This window comes from Amblyomma mixtum, chromosome 1, assembly GCF_055824585.1.
Source record: "Amblyomma mixtum isolate Tamu chromosome 1, ASM5582458v1, whole genome shotgun sequence".
Taxonomy (NCBI): domain Eukaryota; kingdom Metazoa; phylum Arthropoda; class Arachnida; order Ixodida; family Ixodidae; genus Amblyomma; species Amblyomma mixtum.
In genome coordinates, this window is record NC_143012.1 from 41,738,963 (window position 1) to 41,760,767 (window position 21,805).

Consider the following 21,805-nt stretch of genomic DNA (forward strand, 5'->3'; position numbering starts at 1 on the left):
GGTTCAGTTGGCTATCCCCAGGCGGCGACGGTATTTTCCAACATCCTAACGTCAACAAACTGGCCACGCATTTTAACTAGTACGATTAAAAAAACCCCGGCGTCGTGCAACCTGACAGTGGTACCCGGCCATGGCCGTTCGTGACGTAACCTTCGAGGAACTAATTGTCGGGGCGCGTGTCTCGAAATTTCGCCGCTTTGTCCCCGTCCTCTCGCTGTAGGGTTACGTAGTAGGCAGCGAGGAGGCCTTTGCATTTATCAGTCGCCGAGGCCGGTAGCGCGTCGAGATTGTTGGAGGACGCGCAAATTAAATGACACGCGCTTTAGCGCTCGCGTCGCTACCGAGTCGCGCCGCCGTGGACCTAAACACAAACAAAAAAGAAAGATCCAAAAAGACCGCGGACGAAGAGAGGTTACGCGACGTCGGCGGTAACGCTCGCGTAGCACCCTCGAAGGCGTGACGCGCTGCTCCTTCGTGCTTACACCTGCACCGAGGATGAAAAAAAAAAAGCCGCCGAGGTCTTTCGACTTCTTTTTTTGTTGTTGTTTTTCAGCGAAACGCTAGCAAACTGCCGCGCGTGAGCAGTCGCGCAACGCGGTCACGCGTCGCAATCGCGTTGCCGCCGCCGCGTTGTCCCCCCCCCCCCCGCCCATCTCCTCCTCTACTCCCCTAGCGGCGTGCGCTCGCAACACCACGGGGGCGTTGTTGCGATAGCAGTGGCGCGAACGCGAGAGTTGCTTTCTCTGCATGTGCACTCCTCGGGGCGAACCGCCGGAAGTCGAGATCCCATCGGTGAAATTTGGTTTTGTTTTCTTTGTCGTTCGTTTTCTTTTTTTGCGAAGAATGCGGGAGATAAAGTGAAAGCTTTGCAGCGTTAAACGAGGGATGTATTTAGGCAGGTGTCTCTTCCCCCCCCCCCTCCGCCCGCCGCCCCCCTCTTATTCAGCGCTAAAGAAAACCCCGCCCTCTTAGAGCCTGCATAGCATGTCTCGTATACCTCCCCCGCCCTGTGATGGTACTCTTCCCTGAATCTTTTCTCGTGCTCTCGAGTCTGCTCCTTGATGAAATAAAAAAAAAGAAAACTGGAACAATAATAAAAAAATAACGATGGAGGGAGAATTAAACGGAACGAGACATGATGGTGGTGGGAATGTAGAGTTCCTCGCTCTCACTCGCGCCGTGGTCGTGGTTGCGGTTTCTTTTTTTGTTGTTGTTTTGTTTTTGTCGTTGTCCCGCCGGGCGGTTACTCTCTGCGTCGCGGTTTCGGTTTTGTTTCGTCTCCGACGCTAGACCGGCGCGTTGACTTCGCGCAAAGTGCGCGCGAGGGTCTCCCTCCCAGCCGCGGTTGGTATTATTACCCTTTCCCTCTATCCCCCTCTCGTTCGCGCCGCCGCGCACCACTTCATAACAGAGCTTTACGAAGGCTTCCCCCTACTCCGCTTAAAGCCCCTTTCCACTCATTCAGCTGCCCGCACGTCCGGTCTGACGGCTTTACCCCCCCCCCCCCCCCCCCCCCCCCCGTTCTTCCTTTAGGCGAATGTATGGTAGTACCGCGGTGTGTGTGGTGTGGTGCGTTGGTGCGGCGCGGCTTCTCCGACTGGCAACGCGGAGCGATTGGAGGAAGTGATTTGCATTTTGTTGGTTTCGTTTTCGCGCTCTCGGCTTGTCTCTTCCCGTCTCACTCTCCCAACTTGCCTCTCGCAGCGACCCTGGTTGTACCGAGCCTGTTGCGCATTATACGTGGAACCCCACAGTGCGTCTGCATCTTCCTGCCCGAGATTATGCGTGTTTGTTTTGCATCGCGAAGCCAACCTGGCCGCCTTTTCCTCGTACTTGGCGCTCCGCCGCCGCGTCCCGTTGTTGCGGTACGGAGCGCCGTACGTCGCTTGAAGCTGGCAGCGACTATGGGCGACGCTGTCTGTTTTAAGGCGAAAGCCTTTAACGCCTCATCGTTGTCGACAGAAGGTTGTCAGCAGAGGTGTCACGCTTTTCGGTTGGTCGAAATGGTTATGACGTCAGAGTGCGCTGATTCGCAGTAATGAGCTCACCCACGGATGCCTGACGCCCCCTTTTGGAGCAGACGACAACTAATGAAATAGTTGTCGTCCGCTCCGACAGGGGGCATAAGGCTTCCGTGAGTGACCGCATTACATACCTCATTACTGCGAACAGAGCCATGGATACAACCGAACTCATCGAAGCAGAGTGGGAGTCGTGCTAAAGAAGCAGTCAAAGTCGGCAGTCAGAGTGTGTGTGGTTGTAATGTGTAGTCAGAGTGTCACATAATAAAGCAGTAGTCAAATAAAGCACTAGTACAGCTCAAACAGTCTCGCAGTCGATGCCAAACAGTGCGCCAGGAAAGGCTTTCGCCTTGCAGCTCTTTAGATAGCCAAAGTGCGCCCTGAATTTTTTAGCGTAATTTCAGGGACTTCGCGTGAGACCAGGTGACAGCAGTGGTACATTCCCTCATCGCTAATCGGCAGTGTGATTTGGTGTGATCTTTATTCTCAGTAAACAAATAAAAAATCGTTGGCTAGTGTTGGTTATGCTGACGTTTGTTTGAAAGCAAAATGCGCGTTTATTGCTGAGATTTGGTTTCAAGATTGAACTTTTTTTTCCACTTCATTCAGACTCACGACGTCAGTGATCACTCATGACGTTCCCTGCAAAAATGCTTTCGGGCGCTGCAGGACTCTGTAGCAAATAAATAAATAAAAAATGATGAGCGGGACCCCTTGACCACCGTTTGGCATTGAACGTTCGTGTTCTGATTTTTGTATAAAAGCTTCGTTTTGAAATACAGTAGCATCTTAGTCGTTTGTACGCGCTAATCTATCGATTGAAGCCAACTTCAGTTCGTCCTGGGTGTCCAAAATTTATTTCTCATTACATCCCTTCTCTCGACGAAGCGTCAGTGTCCGCATCTCTTCTGATTGCAATGCTCACGCTGCCGCAGCCAAACTCGTTTTGCAGCCTTTCAGCGGTCTCATGGAGGAAGGAAAGAACTTCCTCCATGGGTGGTCTACACCAATGTTTGTGTTCAAATATTGAAGTTCCGCCGAAACAGCAAAAAAGTGCTTAGTTGGGACGCAAGTGCATTTTGAAATGGAAAGCTGCCTCTTACTCTTGCTGCGGACTGTGCAGTAAACTTCAACATAAAATGGAAACTTCACTAACGCGAAGCAGTCTGTTGCTGTGCATGCAAGTAATAGTGTTTGTTAGTTCTTAGGTAGCTTTGTCGTTGACGAAGGGTCTTGTGGCACTTTTCCGCTTTAAAAGACGTGAATTTCGCATTAATGTTCCCTTTAACTTTGCAACTGACTGTACATACCTTATCACTCTACAGGCTGCAACTGCAGCTAATCCTTTTATTAGAGTGCGTGTGAAAAAAATTAACGAATCGCTGTATAAATGCATGCTCTATATAGGCTGTGAGCCGCGCTGCATGCTCGTCATTGTATCAACATTCTCGCTGTATACCCGCTTCCCGTTTCCGTTTCGTTCGTGGGAACGCATAAGCCAAGCGCGGTGCAGATCGCGAGACGCGCATCATTGGTATACGAGCGCGAAGCGTTGGATGCAAGGATAAAAATAAAGTATAGGAGCGCGAGGGCACGGGCTCTGCTCTGAAGTAACATCCTCTTTCGACGGGCGACATATACAGGCCGGTCCGGTGTGTTACGCAGTCGGTGGGGAAGGACTCGGTTGAATGCTGATGGCACTGGCTGCGCTGGGTATAGCTTGTGTGTGTACCTCACGTTTCCCCTCGTGTATAATTTCTGCAATTCATGTGCGTTCCGCCGTAAAACTCGGCATTCGCTCTTTGGCACACTGTAAAGGTAAAATTTCACTTTTTTTTTCGTCGTTACATGCGGTCTCCAGCGGCGACGCGTGTCGACGTGTGCTCGAGCGGAGTCTTTTAGGAATCCAAGCACGGCGGCTCGCCGGGGGGATTGAGATTGAAACCTTGGAGCGGAATGAACGGATCGAGTTTTCTTTTCATTCGACGATTGCTTTACGATGGTTTCTGTATCGCGATAGCGGGGTTGTTAATATTCGCGCAACAACACGGTCTGGCGTGCGCAGTAAAACACGTTTGGGGACAAGTTGATGGATTTGTATAGAAGATGAAGCGTAACAAAACGACGGGAAGCGCGTGTCCCGTCGTTCTTATATGTGCTGCTGTTTTGTCGCGCTTCGTATTCTACGCTGTGTGTCATAGAGTGACCCTGCAATCAGATGCAGTCACGGAATTGGGAGTAAAAAGAGCCGCTTCCGGAGAGGGAGTAAAAATTGCCGCTTTCAAAAGGGGAGTTAGGAAGCGCCGCTTTTGGAGAAGGGAGTAAAAGGCCCCCTTGGCCCGTTAACCGGGCTGACAGTCGTATTTTATACTGCACATTGTATCTTTCCTTCGGTAAAACGCATAGAGCTCCTTTAAGTGCATGTTTCGAACTCGATTCGGTTATAGCTGTTTGCTGTTCATTTGGATATAGTAGAAGCGAACTTTTCTTCATAGCGGATCAGCGTCCATCATGCCGACAATTTTCCTGCATATTCTCTTCAGCAAGTTTACTTTTAGTGCGCAAGCTTTATTTCAATTTATTGCTAGAGTAGTCCAGCAAAATAAATTTTGTTCCGGGTCGCGTTGGCATAATGGGCGGCGGTGTAGAGTGCACCTGTTCTGCTCGGCATAGATGTACTATCCCGCTCAATATGAGTTGCAACGCGCGGTCATCGACCGGGGCTCGTTCCGTGGTGTGCCTCCTCCAAACAGTCGCTCGGAACTCTGGGAGAAACTTTTTCCTGAGCAGGGGTGCTGTTGTGTCCTGGAACAGCAGTTTCTCCCAGAATTCCGAGCGACTGTTTGGAGGAGGCACACCACGGAACGAGCCCCGGTCGATGACCGCGCGTTGCAACTCATATTGAGCGCGATAGTACCTGTTACTATAAAGAAAATACAGCTGCATGGCGCCATTAAGAGATCGCATACTCTCAGCCAGAGTAAACTCATGTCCTACACTCTAAACATAAATAAGTCTGTATGGGCGTAAAAAGAGAGTGAGCTCTTCTCTAGCGCACTTCCTTTCAAGGGCGGGGTAAGTTTCGGAGTAGATTTCGATCACTTAAACATATGCGGAATGCTTACTCGTAGCAACGGATCTACTATATTCCCACTGCAGAGCATAGTAACTTGATGCAGTTAGCAATGGGAAGAGTCTTTTAAACTCGGCATCGGTGGTCCTGACGTTAGCAAATAGAGGAGATTAAAACCTGGGTTGAAATCGTCGTAGCTGCTACAACTTCGCATATATGTTTTGAAGAGGGAATTCGTTTCCGTTGCCAACCGGAAGTGTTCCGTATTTTTAGTGACGGTAACCCCAGGGCTCGGAGAGTATGCCCAGCCCATTACAGGGAGTGCGCTAAAATACAGCTTACTCGTTTTTTTTTTTTTTACTCCCTCCCCGTTTCCAGTGTACGAATTACACGGTTCACTTCTGACACGTGTTAGTTCTGTACTCGATTCTTCGATTGTTTTGCGTGCATATCGCTTGCCGTTCACGTCGGCAGACCCCTCTCCATCCTCCTCGGCGAAATTTCGCTGCAAAGCTTTCGAGTCGCCATAATGTATACATTCGAGACGTGCGTCGGGCGTGGCTAATCGTGCGCATCATGATCGCACGCGGTGCGGGAATCGAGCGCTCGCGCGTGAGCTCGTTTGCAGTTTTGTCCATTTTTCGCTCCTTAATTACGAAGCGTCCGTGCGGGGCCGCGCGCGAAACCTAAGATCGTGATGGGACACGCACGCTCGCGATGTGCGTGCGTCTGTACGCCCGTTCTCTGAAGCTCCTCGCGAGCCTTCGTACGACGGGTCAAACACGCTTGGTGCCCGCTGCTTTTGCCGCATGCAGACCGCCTTGGCTTCTTCTTGACCCTGTTTTTTTTTTCTTCCATCGCCGATTGAGCTTGCTTTAAGCGGAGGCGGGACCTATGGTAATCCCATACACCTGCGGCGTGGGGCTTGTTTGCTCAATGACTTCCTCTTCCTGGCCGGTTTGCAGGGTACGCAGTTCAAGGCGGTGGGCTGGGTTGAGAGCTGGACGTCTTTGGTTTGACTTCCACTTCTAGCAGCTGTTCTATAGCAGCCCCTGACAGATGAAGGGATCAGAAGTGGTTCGAAGAAATCATGGGCTGGGTTGGTTCTGCTGCTTACGCAGCATGTAGGAATTGGGGATGTATATGTAGACGTGCGAGCATTATGAAAGATAACGGCTCATTAGTGTCGAACCACCAATTACTTCCTGGGTATTAGTGCAAAAGTGCCTTTAATATTCCAGTTAGGCATCTTCTGGACAATTGATCCCCTCTTCAAATTAGGTACTGAGGTCGTGGTGGTGACGTGACACTTTTATTAAAACAGTCTTTCTGTTAGGCGTTCAGTAGGTCTTGGGCCAAGGTGACGAGGGCGCGTTGCAGTTTTAGATCCAGGGAGGCGAGCCAGGTGGGCCACGGTGGGGGTGGGGGGAAAGGATAGGCGAGGGACTGGAAGGCTGCGTGACATTGTGTAAGGCAGTGTTCTATGTCTGCATATGTGTGTAGACAGTTTGGGCACTGAGGTGTGGAAGTGTACTGGTACAGATAAAGTTTGGCTGGTGTATGTAGGAGATTAAACTGTATTCGGCGAAGAATGCGAGTGTCACGGATCGATAAGGATGGGTGCGGCGGGAGGTAGATTCAGAGGAGTTCTCTGAGTTCGCGTGTGCTCTGAGTTCGCGTGTGCTCTGAGTTCGCGTGTGCTCTGAGTTCGCGTGTGCTCTGAGTTCGCGTGTGCTCTGAGTTCGCGTGTGCTCTGAGTTCGCGTGTGCTCTGAGTTCGCGTGTGCTCTGAGTTCGCGTGTGCTCTGAGTTCGCGTGTGCTCTGAGTTCGCGTGTGCTCTGAGTTCGCGTGTGCTCTGAGTTCGCGTGTGCTCTGAGTTCGCGTGTGCTCTGAGTTCGCGTGTGCTCTGAGTTCGCGTGTGCTCTGAGTTCGCGTGTGCTCTGAGTTCGCGTGTGCTCTGAGTTCGCGTGTGCTCTGAGTTCGCGTGTGCTCTGAGTTCGCGTGTGCTCTGAGTTCGCGTGTGCTCTGAGTTCGCGTGTGCTCTGAGTTCGCGTGTGCTCTGAGTTCGCGTGTGCTCTGAGTTCGCGTGTGCTCTGAGTTCGCGTGTGCTCTGAGTTCGCGTGTGCTCTGAGTTCGCGTGTGCTCTGAGTTCGCGTGTGCTCTGAGTTCGCGTGTGCTCTGAGTTCGCGTGTGCTCTGAGTTCGCGTGTGCTCTGAGTTCGCGTGTGCTCTGAGTTCGCGTGTGCTCTGAGTTCGCGTGTGCTCTGAGTTCGCGTGTGCTCTGAGTTCACGTGTGCTCTGAGTTCACGTGTGCTCTGAGTTCACGTGTGCTCTGAGTTCACGTGTGCTCTGAGTTCACGTGTGCTCTGAGTTCACGTGTGCTCTGAGTTCACGTGTGCTCTGAGTTCACGTGTGCTCTGACGCGATAGCATTAGAGCGCATGTTTGGCGGCAACCCCTGGGATGTGAGAAATTCCCATTGGTCGATGACGATGTGACGTCACAGCTATGGATCAATTAACGAGGGCAAAAAAGGAAAAAGAAAAGAAAAAGGAAGAAATTGCGGATTCTGAATGGTCCATGTTGAGTTCCGCAGGGTTTCTCCATAGCGCTGTCACATTGTCCTTGCTAAGCATTCTTAGGAGTTTGCAGTTTTTCGCTTGCATGTGAGATGCTGCGCAAGTTTGGTAAATTTGCGTGTCGTGGTGCTGCAATTTACTTTTCAGTGCTCAAAATTAAATGTTCACGGACGGTCACGCAACATATGCCATCTGGGCCAAGAGGGTAACTTAAAATAAAATAAAATATGTGGTACGGGTGTTAATTCCTACTTAAGGTCACCACTTCACATATTACGCAGAACACTGACAATTCATTGTGAAAGACCACCAAATGAAGGTTTGCAAGAGCACCTCGGCTGAAAGAGTACAGACAATCTCTCACAAACACCAGCACATGAAAAGATATGCATACGATATGGGCGCCCGTCCGTCAAGCAACATTTTTGTGCAGTGCTTGCTTAATCACAGTGCACTTCCTGCTGTGATTAGAGGCCTTGGATTAAACATGGATTGACTTCTACAGATTAAAAGCATTAGTCAAACCATGATCGTCATCATTGGAAATCTTTTGAAAGTGAAAGGAAGAAAAACTTTTATTTGTTGGGAACGTGATGAGCACTGTTTCTGATTTTTTTTAGGAGGGACACTGGGAGGGAAGGACACCCAAGCAATTCTTTTACTGGTTTACAAAACTGAGCAAGTTATAAAATAATGTTTGACTGCGCAAAGGAAGAGGTCAAGAAAAAGGACACATACTACTGGAACAGGGATGCTTTTTGATTAAAACAGAACGCGATCCCACGAGTTGGCCACGTACCACAATTTGCTCAAAATTAAGCCCCGAATTGGTTCATTATACCTTCCCTGTCCTCCGGATTTGGTCCCGCCTGATGTAATCTTTTCTGGAAACATGGCATATGTCTTCACTGGACAGATATATATTCGATGCCGCAAGCCGCGCGCATTTCATACTTTCCCGATTGGCTAAACAAGTGGGAAACTTGGCTTCCCGGAGTCTGCTGAACGTTCAGTGGAGACTGTTGAGAAATACGTAACATTGACTGCAACTCATTTTTACCCGACCTGCCACACCACCCGTGTGCCTACCTCTCTATGCCTTAGCAGGATTGCAGGATCCCAGACGGCTGCTTCTTTTAAATGTCTACCTAAAACTGGCAGTGCATTTGATACATCTGCACGTGTTTTACAATGTTTTCTGGACACATACAGAGGACTCGCGACAGTTAAAACTCGGATAATTCACATTTCCGGTTAATCCAAGCAAATTCCAAAATTTTGGTTGGTTTGGTTTATGGGGTTTAACGTCCCAAAGCGACTCAGGCTATGAGGGACGCCGTAGTGAAGGGCTCCGGAAGTTCCGACCACCTGGGGTTCTTTAACGTGCACTGACATCGCACAGTACACGGGCCTCTAGAATTTCGCCTCCATCGAAGTTCAACCGCCGCGGCCGGGATCGAACCCGCGTCTTTCGGGTCAGCAGCCGAGCACCATAACCACTGAGCCACCGCGGCGGCCTTTGGTTGGCCGGGTGCATTTTCGATGCATTTTGGTGATGATAGTGAATTTCTATGGCGCAAGGGTATCTGCGGCGAAATAGCGCCGTGGCACAAGGTTGTTTTCGTTTTTCTCAAGGTGGGGTCAAAGAACCATTTCCCAAGCATTTCACCCTGCGTGATTAAGCCGAGCACCAGGCCAGGGGACAGCTTGTACCCATTGTATCACCGGTGGGTACCCGGCGGCACTGGGGATCGAACTCTGCACATCCCGCATGCTAGGCGGATGCTCAATCACTTGCCACCGCTGCGGTCCTTTCCGGCGCATTTTAAAACCGCACTTAAACCGCGCTCTTCGTCTTTTTCAAGCCGCCGCTGTGGCTCAGTGGTTATGGTGCTCGGCTGCTGACCCGAAAGACGCGGGTTCGATCCCGGCCGCGGCGGCTAGAATTTCTTTGGAGGAGAAATTCTAGAGGCCCGTGTACTGTGCGATGTCAGTGCACGTTAAAGAACCCCAGGTGGTCGAAATTTCCGGAGCCCTTCACTACCCGAAAGACGCGGGTTCGATCCCGGCTGCGGCGGCTAGAATTTCTTTGGAGGAGAAATTCTAGAGGCCCGTGTACTGTGCGATGTCAGTGCACGGTAAAGAACCCCAAGTGGTCGAAATTTCCGGAGCCCTCCACTACGGCGTCTCTCATAGCCTGAGTCGCTTTGGGACGTTAAACCCCATAAAACCAAACCAAACCAATCTTCGTCTTTTTCCGTGCTCCAACGTTCTTGACGCGCAAAAGAGCAGCGGTCGAGGTCACGTGGTGCCGCAAAACTCGGACGCTCGAGCTCCGACCGGCAATCCAAGTTATCGGAGGTCGCCGCATAGTTTCGTTTTCTGAGCTTTGGTATCAGCCCGCGGCGATATCTGCTTTGGGCCGCGCATCAGTGAGCCAACACGTCAGTAATCTTTTTTTTTTTTAGAAGGCGTCTCACCGTTCTGTCGCAAATGTACGGTCTCCTCGCTTTTGTCCGCGTGGGTGGTCCTGTGCTCCGAAAATGCGCGCTCATTACGAGCTGCTCGTAGTTTTTGTGATGGTGGTGGTGGTGAAAAACATTTATAGTGCAATAAATTTTGAGAGGTGATTGGGGTAGGCCCTATTGGCCCTTTCCCCTAACAATACTAGGTGGAGCCCCTATTCCGGGGCCCCATTGGCAAGCAACGCCGCCCGCTGCCGCCGCTTGTGGGGAGGCTCCATCGCGGTACCGCGTCGCACCTGTGAAGGAGGCTATTACAATTCTGAATTAGTACAGCATGACTGAGTAGTGAAAAGTGATCAGTGCCTCGCAGTTTATTTTTTCAAATTGAATTTGAAGCTGTGCTGTATTGATAGACTTTGTTCTGTTTACAAAGAGGCTTGTTCCACTGATATTCGAAGATTTTACATGCTAGGAAACATCGTAAAGTTAAATAATGGTACTGCTCCTGCCTGCTGTTGTTGCAGGCAGACTGCAGTGACTTTAGTAAAGCTTCTACTGCATAGATTTCTGAGGCTGGGCTGCATCACTGTCTACATCCAGTTGGTGTCACAAAGTGGTTTTCAGTGTTGACATTTCAAGTTTGAATGCAGTTGCAGGAAAGCATTTAAATGCAATTTTCTTTGCTATAAATTCTTCTTTTGTTGGTGGACAGACATTGACATTATAAATTCCTTTTTTGTTGCCAGACAGATATTTGCGTTATAAATTCCTCTTTTGTTGCCGGACAGATATTTGCGTTATAAATTCCTCTTGTTGCCGGACAGATTTTGCCATTATATATTCCTCTTTTGTTGCCGGACAGATTTTGCCATTATAAATTCCTCTTTTGTTGCCGGACAGATTTTGCCATTATATATTCCTCTTTTGTTGCCGGACAGATTTTGCCATTATAAATTCTTTTGTTGCCGGACAGATTTTGCCATTATAAATTCCTCTTTTGTTGCCGGACAGATTTTGCCATTATAAATTCCTCTTTTGTTGCCGGACAGATTTTGCCATTATATATTCCTCTTTTGTTGCTGGACAGATTTTGCCATTATAAATTCCTCTTTTGTTGCTGGACATATTTTGCCATTATAAATTCCTCTTTTGTTGCCGCACAGATTTTGCCATTATAAATTCCTCTTTTGTTGCCGGACAGATTTTGCCATTATAAATTCCTCTTTTGTTGCCGGACAGATTTTGCCATTATAAATTCCTCTTTTGTTGCCAGACAGATTTTGCCATTATATATTCCTCTTGTGTTACCGGACAGATATTGACATTCAGAATTCCTCTTTTGTTGCCGGAGGGATATTGGCATAGCCAAAAAGAGCCATAGAAATGATTTTTACAGTGAACGGAAATTGGATGGAGTTGACCTCAATTTCATTTTAAGTTCATTGATCAAAATTTTCCTCTGCTAAAATTGCTCATCCTGCTTACATATTTGTTTCGTTTGTTATTGCTGTAATGTGAATCACGTTGTTGTTAGGTTTGTCTTTGCATGAAGCAGACCTCTCCTGCTACTTGCCTCCACATTGATCCGAGAGCGCTGCTTGACGAGCTCTTTCCTCCTTGCTTTATGCTCCCAGGGTGCGGCCCTTGATACCCCGGGAGGTGATAGACATGTGCCATGCCTGCACCAGTGTTGCCCCCGGTGAGCCCCAGATATGGGTCGGCAAGGAGAAGGCGTTCACCTTCGACCACGTCTTCGATTGCTCCTCTGAACAAGACACCATCTACAACACGTGTGTGCGCCCACTTATTGAGGGGTGAGACTTTTTATGGCACTTTCGAGTAATGGCTGTCTCAACTGCTGCTTTTTATCAGGAATGGCTTGTCACGATTTCTTTTGTGAAAGACAACATAATTCAAGGCTTCTCAAACGGGCCCGCTGAAGCCTTGAGCTCTTTGGGCATTGCTCCTTGGGTTTCCTGAGCACTTAAATTCATGCATGCCTTAAACCGAACCTTTCCCGCACTTACTCTAAATTGTAACCAAGCGTAATGTGAATACTTTGCAATACTTTGCAAGGTAGATACATTCATCATAAATTTAATCGGAATTTTTTAAGAGCTGTTGTCTGCATGCTCTTCTTTGCTTGCATATTGGGCACGAAAGTACAGAAGCCAAGACACGTTCGAGCTCCTCAACTTTGGGTTGCCAGAGCTCAGAAAGATTGAGAACCCGAGTAGTATACAGAGTACACAGCACCTTACTGTTGCCTTTGTAATGAATATTTCCTCATCACTTGTTGCCAAAATCGGAATTGTTCTTCTTTATGAATGTAGTATTTTGATATGTCAAGATTTTCTGCTTGTTAAACAAAAACGCAGGGCATTTTCCTGACATGTATATATCTCAGTGTTGTAAAACGGCCATATGGTCTTTACAACGCGTACACATTGCAAAAAATTACGCATACTTATTCTGGGACAGGCGCATGTGACTCCTCGTGTCACATCACATGAATGGCACTCATCTGATGGCATTTTTGTCCTTGTATCTTTTCCAGGTGTTTCGAAGGGTACAACGCCACAGTCCTTGCCTACGGCCAGGTAACCAGTTTGATGAGATATCTCCTGATGTTGTTACTAAGGCCTGTGATCTCCCTTTTTGAGATAGGCTGAGTAATGGAACTCCCAATGAGTTTGTGCAAAAGGCAGAACGAGTGTCCAGGAGAGTTGGGAACCTTGATGTAAAGAGAGAACTGTAACATCATTGAGTGATTTATCAGGGTAGACATGGAACAAGCCAAACCTTTAAAACCAGAGAAAGCTTGGAGGGGGGGAAGTATGTTAGTGAGGGAAAGTAGTTGAGTAACCAAATTCAGATATAAAAGCTTCAAGGGAAGTAAAAAAGCATTCTGCTGATGGACGGGAGTCGAATGCATAACCACTGCATATCATGTGCAGTTCCCTACAGACTGAGCAGCAGTGGCAGATATATCTCCTTTTACTCTAAGGTCTAATATGAAAAGGGAGACATAGATTTTACAGAAGTGCTGAATTTTCTTTCCTTTTATATGATTCCAAGAAACGAAAGGTTTACAAAGCAGTCCACCACCACCAGCCTGGGCCTATGCCTGCATTTACCGTATTTTCCGGTGTATAAGACGCATCCCAATTTACCCAGTTAGGATAGTGAAGCTTAATTAAACATGCTTGTGCGACCATTGCAAAATGCACTTTACCTGTGAAACGTTCTTAAGCACCGCTAAGTGATCGAAAAAGGCAACACTCACGCCATACCCACCCACGTTTTAGCAAAAAAAGAAAAAAATAACGAAGGAACTCTCCTTATGTCCATAAGAACATTTTATATTAACTTAAAACCTTCGAAGTCTTGATCTTAAGATGTGCTATCAAAAAGCACGCCCATTTCTGGAGGCGACCCAGCTGAAACATTTTCTTCGCACTACGTACACGGAGCAAACAAAGTTTCAAAGGGTGACTGAAAGAAACACCGGCTTGTCTTGACAATGGCGAGAAACGCGATTGTCACCATCTTTTGGCATTTCACGCTACTTTTGCTTGGGGCCTGCGAAACGGTCGCGGGTTTATGATTCCGGAAGTCGTCATCCCCACCGTTTAATAATAAAGTTGCTCTCGGTGGTCCCCGTATTGAAGTATTAACCGCGTTAAAACCGCGTTATTGGTAGTGATGTTTTTTCGGTGAAAAAAGCTTGAACATGGACCTGAGTAATTTCTGAACTCGCAAAAAAAAAACAGAAAAAGTCGCATATAAGACGCACCCTTGTATAGGACGCACCAGCAAGATTTTTGAAAAAAGCCGCGTCTTATATACCGGAAAATACGGTAAACACTTGCCAATGCGGTCTTAGCTTGTTGTAGCATGCTGCCTTCTCTCCCACTTCACTTTTACTTTCTAATCTGAAGAATGGTTATCTTATCTCCTAGCTTAAACAATATAATATACCAGAACGTACTGCCATACTAGACAGCTGTTGTAAAAGTGCAAATGTGCACAATGCCATCGGAGCAACTGCAATCAGTTGCTGATGCTGAGAAAATTCATCTTATGCTGTGAAAAGCTCAGTAGAGACAATGGATATGACTCCTGTGTCCTCTGCCCCTGATTCGTACCCATGGTCCCATCCGCCTGACGACAAAAATGCATTGCCAACAAGGCAAAGCTGTTGACGTCATGCATTACTGGTTATCTTGATGTTCACATGTATTAAAGCCAGTGCAGAAGCTGCACAGAAATCGCAGTTTTGTAACATAAAATTTAAAATATGTATGGACATAACAATAAAAAGATAGGAGCACGTGCGTTTTGTTAATGGGCTTCACATGGTGTGAGCACATGGTGTGAGTTAAAGAGGAGTTGATGAGAAGCATACCACGAGTAGATCTGAACTGTCAATCACTTCAGGGCAGCTTTAACTGCTTATGTATAACAGATGAATGCCTAAGTTGCAACTGTCATCTTCCTTGAAGAGGTTGCTTGAACACTGGGTCTGTATGGTCTCTGTGTGGGCACATTAATTTTCGCTTAATTCAAGTAGAACCGTTGAAGTGGATATGCGGAAGAGGCAGCTACCTTGCTCTGTAGCTCCTGTCTTTACAACATACACTGTCATCTGGGTCTTCCGCTTGCAGACTGGCTCAGGCAAGACATACACAATGGGCACTGGCTACGACCTCCACGTGAACGCCCACGAGCAGGGGATCATTCCACGGGCAGTGGAGCACCTCTTCCAGGGTATCGCCAGTCGGCAGCAGGAAGCGCGAGACCAGGGGAAGCCGCCGCCAGATTTCAAGGTCAACGTACAGTTTATGGAGGTGTGTGCTTTCCTCTGGTCGTGAGTGCGCTGTGGTGCTCTAGTCATCCGCCATCAGCCTCGCTTTTGGCTTGTTCATTGAAAATGATTAGCAGATAGACAAAAGGGCACTGTCTGTATATCTGAGCAACTTCCTTTGTTCTTGCAGCTGTATAACGAGGAAATTTTTGACCTCCTGAGCTCTGGGAAAGACGTACATGAACCGGTAAGTTGTGCAGGAGTGTAGAGGGATGTTTAAAATTTGACCACGTTAATCTCAGCACGATGTATATAAATCTATCCTTTTTTGTTTGGAACTCAGGGAAGAAGGTCCGTGAAAATCCACGAAGATGCGAAGGGCGAGATCTACACTGTTGGCGTGGCGGCAAAGGCTGTACAGAATGTAGATCAGGTGGGCCATTTGCTTTTCTGCCTCTTCTGGCTGTCGCAGGTTTATGTGGCCAAGTAAACACTGAGCTGACAGCGAGCATAGTTTTCAGTGATTTAACGTGAACATGTTGCTTCAGTGGTTAATCTGTTGTTCTGAAATGTACTCGAGATGAAATGGATTCCTGCTAAAGGAAGCAACCATAATCATCTATAATCATGATTGAAAGCTTTGCAGTTTTGTGATACTTTGCTTTAAACTCTTCCAAGCACATTTCCACCAGGGCAAAAATTGGTGACTTGATTCAGCTTTAGCCACAGCTAACAGAATCCCTCGTTAGCCTTTTTTCATTTTAGAAGGCGCCTCACCATTCTGGCACAGGTGTGCGCTCACCTCACACTTCCATCTGCATGATCCCGTGTGCCGAAAATGCATGCTCATCACAAGCTGCTTGTTGTTTTTCTGTTGAAGCCTCCTTACATGAACACTGCCACTTTTCTGGCAGCTCCAGTGCTACAATGTTGCTCTTGTGAAGGAGGCCGCAGAAGGCCCAGCTATCTTTCAGCCATTCTGCTTTGATATGTGGAATTGTGGACATCCAGTACAGCATGACAGAATTGCAAAAAATAGTTACTGCCGCGCAGTTTTCGGTCAGAAGCGGACGACCGTCGCCTGTTTTTTCACCAATTGCTGGTGTGTGGAGCTATTTTCGTCAGTTCTTTTTCTATTATATGCCTTTGTTCCAGTCCCTTGAGGTCTACTCTAATGGGGAAGTCAGTGCATTAACTTTCTTTTGCACCCGCACAGTCAGTTTGTTCGAGGCTACGTGTTGAGAAAAATACTAGTGCCTTTCACCCATATCTTATGTTGCGTTCAAGCTTTCAGCTACATTTCATTAGAGAAATAATTTCAAAATATTATATATACGCATAGATATCCGTAAAACAAATCACATTTAGCCTTGGCTCACAATAAGGTGCACTTCTGATAATCCAAACCAGAATCCCTGCTCCCTTGAAGTTTGAACTTGTACACGAGGGTTGTGTGCAGGTCATGAAGTGCCTTGAATCTGGAGCCCTGTCGCGAACGACGGCCAGCACCCAAATGAATGTGCAGTCGTCCAGGTCACACGCAATCTTCACCCTGCACATCAAGCAGCAACGGGTTGTCCAGCTAAATGTGAGTGTGCTTTTTCAACCTCTTTGGCTGCAAAGATGTGGTACATGCCTCTATTGCTACCTTATCTTGGATGACTACCCACCTTTAACCCAGTCAAAAAAAAACATTTAGTTATTTAATTTAATTTCAGCTGCGGTGGTGGTGCAGATGATGAGTACAATTTAGTAGGTTAAGCTGCTGATAGCTCTTATTATAGGAACCATATTGGTTCTACCTTGTTTGTCCAAAATGCAAACATTCATTGCAAAAATTGGGTGCAGTTGGGCGGTCCAATTGGATGTAATGGGTAAGATCAATTGGGCCCACCAATTGGAAACCCAAATGGTCCAATTGGACAGTCCAATTGGCCCATCCAATTGGAACACCATTCCAATGGGAACCATTTGGAACCAGTTGGAAATCCAATTGGTTCCAATGGTTTTTTTTTGACTGGGAACCTAACCTAACCTAACCTAATGTGCTACGTATTTAAATCAAGATTTCATGCCTGAGAAAAGACAACTACCAAAAAGCATCTCCAAGAATGTATACCATCTCTAAGCAATCATCTTTGTCTCTATACGTATTGGCATGCCTCACAGGGTGCTTTTCTTTGCTGTTGCCTGTTTGGGCTAGTGCGAGTCATTCCTGCAATGCCTTGTCTCATCCAGTTGGATGGAGTTGATGGCGACGAGGACAACGCCATCACCGAGGTCAACGGTGAAGAAGGGGGATCGTCCATGAGTGAATTTGAAACACTCACTGCCAAGTTTCACTTTGTTGACCTGGCCGGATCGGAGAGGCTAAAACGCACGGGCGCCACTGGGGACAGGGCCAAGGAAGGCATATCCATAAATTGTGGCCTCGTAAGTGTTTTTCTGGTCATTTGACTGGTTATTTAAGCTGCTTTCATATATTTAGGGCAAACTTGTGAGAGCATCATGCTGGGTGGCTGTATAGGCCATTTGATCGCTGAGTGAGCTTAAGGGCGCAGGTTCGATCTTTTCCGCAACAGCTGTGTTTCAATGAAGCTAAAACACACAGAAACTGATACTTTACGTGCGCGCGTTAACCATTTATAAGTTGTAAGCTGCATGCATATCTCAGATCCATACAAATGGCAAAGTTGCACTCGGAATGTCTCTAGAAATTGAATAACGTCACTTCAAAGCTGTTTCGACTACTGGTTTTGTACAGAAAAGGCATTCACAGTCGCACTAATTACCTCATAAAAACTTCAAATGTTGTACATATCCATCAGTCTTTTGTATGTTATAACACGACTTGCTTTAGGATTGAAAATTACATCAAGAAGTATTATAAGTATTGTAAGTACCATTATTTTTTTCCACCCGCGCTTGTAAGGCATACATAACACCAAGGAGGCCTATTAGGCAAAGATAGAAACACGAATGGCTTGTTTGATAGTTTGGTAGTATTCACCACTCGGAAATATGGTACGTAGGTACACTGCTTTTTGTTCACCAGCACTTGAAACAAATGGGACACGTGTCCCACAGCCATATAAAGGGTTAAGGAACCCTAGGTGATGAAATATAATATGGAGCCCTCATTTAGTGCACCTTGGAGCTTATAGTGTTGCTTTCACATGTAAAATTCCTTTAACTAACCTGTCTTCATTGTAAGCTTTTTTTATGATCTGTAATCTTGAAATTGCACATTTGAAGCAAATAACACATTATTAAATTACAGACCATATACTGGTCCCCAATTTAGAGCTCATAATGCATTTGAGATCATCTTCACATTCATGCTCCATACAGAAATATTCAGATCGGTTCACTGATTACAGGAGACTACGTTAGCGACGCGAGACTGTGGTGCATAGATAATTAAAGCATGCATTGCTCTTAGCATTGCCACATTACTTAGTTGCATTAAGGCAGGAGTTAGACACTCTGAACCCATGCAGTACCAGTGCTTGCAAGTTATGCACCAAAGCATATGCACACTGAAGTTTTCTTAATCTTTTCTTTATCAGACACGACGTTTTATTTTATGCACTCAAGACTTGCAGCTTCACTTGCGTCCAGCTCTTTTGCTTAACTGTACAGCATAATTAGTAAAACGCCACTGAACTGCTGGATCTCTCCATTTCCATCTTTTGTTGTCTCTCGCCACAGCTTGCTCTTGGCAACGTTATCTCAGCCCTGGGCGACGCATCTAGGAGGGTGTCGCATGTACCATACCGCGACTCCAAGCTGACTAGGCTACTGCAGGATTCCCTAGGAGGAAACAGGTTTGTACGTTACATTTTCTTGTGGGGCAACTTGTGGCATTTCTCTGGGCTTGCAACAAATGTTACCAAGTTCACTGGTTGGACTGCTTTCTTTTTTTTTTCCCCATAGCCGTGTGGCGCACAGGTTGTTCTGATATGCATGCATGCATCGTGTGACGCTGCGTGTTCTCTCTTTCCAGCCGAACCCTGATGATCGCCTGCGTCTCCCCGTGTGACCGAGATTTCATGGAGACGCTGAACACCCTCAAATATGCCAACCGAGCCAAGAACATCAAGAACCGGATCACGGTAAACCAGGACAAGTCAAGCCAGACGATTGCTGCCCTGAGGCACGAGATCCAGGAGCTGAAGTTGGAGCTCATGGAGTACAAACAGGTGAGGATGTGCTCTTCATTTTCTTTGTTACATGAGGCACGGATGTTTTCTTAAGCCTTGCGTTATTCGTGTTTGTGTTGTGTTCCTTTGCAATCTTGTGCTTGTCTGCAGTCCTGAAAATTAAATTTAAAATTTATATTACAGCTTGGTGTTTGAACTTTTCTTTATTTCTTTCACCTTTCGCTTGTGGCCTCTGATATGGCTCGGTATACAGTCTGAATACTGGCTACATTAGTATAATCCCAGGTGTCCATCTGAAAACTCGATGTCATCAGTGAAAGTTTACAGATTGCCCTTTCTTAGAGAGCACAACCAGTTTTCCTTTTGTTAATGGTTCAGCCAGAGTTTCGATGTCAAGCTACACTACTATATTGTTTAATGGGGGTGTTTCCATGTTGTTTGGCTACATCTTCTGTCGTTTTTCAGTCTTGAATATCCAGCCCTGAGCATCTCACTTGTCCACTTTCATAGCAGACAAATTTTCAAGGGAAACTCCTTATAGTTCTTCACACTGCTGACTACAAGTTTCCTACGCATACAGCCGCTATCAGAAGTTTGTATGGCACGTGACTTTGGCGAGGGAATTCGTTTGTTGCATCCAGGGCGAAGTACTTGAGAATTTAATGGTGCACTTCGTAATTATAAAACTAGGAATTGGGCTGCATATCCCTATTCAAGGTTACTTGCAAAAACAGCGATAAGATTAATTTCCTGCAGTAACACTGTGTTCCATGAACTGCGAGTGAGTTGTCCCCATGTCCTTGGCAAGTAGCGAGGAAGTAAGATTTTTTTTTTTTTTACTGTAGTCCAGATATGCCACCGTCACTATTCTCGTACTCGAATAAAGCGCAGACAATTGTTTAACAACATGGCTGAGTGAATGCCTTGCTCACTAATGTCCCCGGAGCCCATCACTACGGCATCCCTCATAGCCTGAGTCGCTTTGGGACGTTAAACCCCCATAAACCGAACCAAACCATCCGACCTGGCCTGTGTTGCTCCCATCGCAGGGCAAGCGTCTGGTCGGCGAAGATGGCACGGAGCAAGTGAACGACATGTTCTACGAGAACACCATGCTCCAGACGGAGAACAACAACTTCCGCACGCGCATCAAGGCCCTCCAGGAAACGGTGGAGCGGCTGACGGTCAAAAACACCGAGCTGCTCGCTGAGCAGGCAGCCAGCTCGTGGGTCGGTCGCGGGGACTCGGACACCAGGGACGACGTCAAGAACCTCATTCAGGGCTACCTCAAGGAGGTTGAAGAGCTCAGGTGTGCTGTGCACGCACATGCAATATACGTTCATTAACATCAAAGGTGGCTGTTGCAATTCAGTGTCAGGTAGTGCGTCGTGTTTTCTTCACTCGAACATTAGCACTTATTCAATAAATGCCCACTCAGTGACTGATCTCAATAATGCCGCCTCGGTGCACAATAGCAAACCTGTTGTGGTAGCCCTGCCTACAAGCTGTACGCAGCCCTACAGAAATTGGCAGATGTCCTGCTCCTTTGTTCTTCATTCTTTCGTTCTTCAAACTTTTGTTCTTGGTTGGCTCAGTATTGCTACAAGAAGCCTCCAGAATGAATGTTGAGCGTTGCTCCGAACAAAACCAGTTTATACTAAAATTAACGTCAAGACTCCAGTATGTGACTCTTCCCAAAGAAGGGTGTTGAACGCGTTGTTGCTAGAGCCACCATGCTTGAAGTGCTAGCTTGCTCAAGCAGATGAGGGAGTGAGCATGATCAAGGCATCAGAAGAATTTTGTTCTTTATTAGGTTCTAACTTTAAGGATAATTATGATGATTTAATCGTTCTGTTCCTGCTAATGTTCGCGACAAAAATATCGAGTCTGAAGGGGAGGTTTGGAACTTAAGGTTTGCGGTCAAGGTTTGGAGCAACTGTAAATCTACGTTCTGAGTTTAAAGGCAAACTTTGAGGTCTCGAGACTTTTGTCCAAGGCTGTATGTGAGCACTGGGTTTTACAGAGATCATTGCTTCTTTTATGCTGCTTAGTAGTGCTGCGCGATTTTAAATCCTTAGACCCTGGTGCACAGCTGTAACACTAGATACTTGTTTTTGTTATTTGTTTCCGCACTGCCTTATTGCAATTTCTGAGGGTCGTTTGATGCAACTGTCCGCTGCAAAACGTTATGGTTGACAAGTTGGCTGCAACGCTGTCATTGCGTGCAGGACCAAGCTTATGGAGTCTGAAGAAGTGTGCGCCCAACAGCGCAAGCAGCTTCAGCGATACCAGACCCGCCTCTCAATGTCTCCGGGTGCAACGGTCGCCGTGAGTGGGGCCTACGATATTAGCGGCGACGTCGAGGAGACCAGCGTGGAGGACGTCCTTGCGGAAGCCAAGAGAGACGTGGAGAACCTCAAGCGCAAGACCAAGCACCTGTCATCTAAGGCCAGCAAGTATGTATGACACTTGCAAGTGTGTGTGGAATAGTGACATTAGCCAGCTGATGCAGGTGTACAGTTATGTTTATGTATACTTTGTTTTTGTTTTGCTCAGAGAGGAAGAGGATGACGAAAAGAAGTCTGATGCCGATGAGGACACGGCAGAGATCAGTGGCAACAACGAGAGCTCTGAATCAGAAGCTGAAGAGCTGGAAGAAGATGGTGAGAGTGCAGTGCTTTCAGCTGCCATTCCCTAGC

At 47.1% G+C, this 21,805-nt stretch overlaps 1 protein-coding gene across 3 annotated transcripts in view; it reads left to right on the forward strand.

Annotated features, from left to right (window-relative positions):
* Positions 1-21,805, forward strand: part of LOC149366118 (kinesin-like protein KIF21A) — an 84,318-nt gene that overhangs the window by 29,641 nt on the left and 32,872 nt on the right. For all 3 annotated transcript variants that reach the window (XM_089548757.1, XM_089548765.1, XM_089548774.1), the window contains exons 2-13: positions 11,771-11,950; positions 12,694-12,736; positions 14,804-14,986; positions 15,134-15,190; positions 15,287-15,376; positions 16,403-16,531; positions 17,182-17,376; positions 18,655-18,770; positions 18,950-19,145; positions 20,156-20,415; positions 21,335-21,562; positions 21,663-21,769. In XM_089548757.1, coding sequence (XP_089404883.1) covers positions 11,771-11,950; positions 12,694-12,736; positions 14,804-14,986; positions 15,134-15,190; positions 15,287-15,376; positions 16,403-16,531; positions 17,182-17,376; positions 18,655-18,770; positions 18,950-19,145; positions 20,156-20,415; positions 21,335-21,562; positions 21,663-21,769 — 1,784 coding nt within the window. The remainder of the gene's footprint in view (positions 1-11,770; positions 11,951-12,693; positions 12,737-14,803; positions 14,987-15,133; positions 15,191-15,286; positions 15,377-16,402; positions 16,532-17,181; positions 17,377-18,654; positions 18,771-18,949; positions 19,146-20,155; positions 20,416-21,334; positions 21,563-21,662; positions 21,770-21,805) is intronic.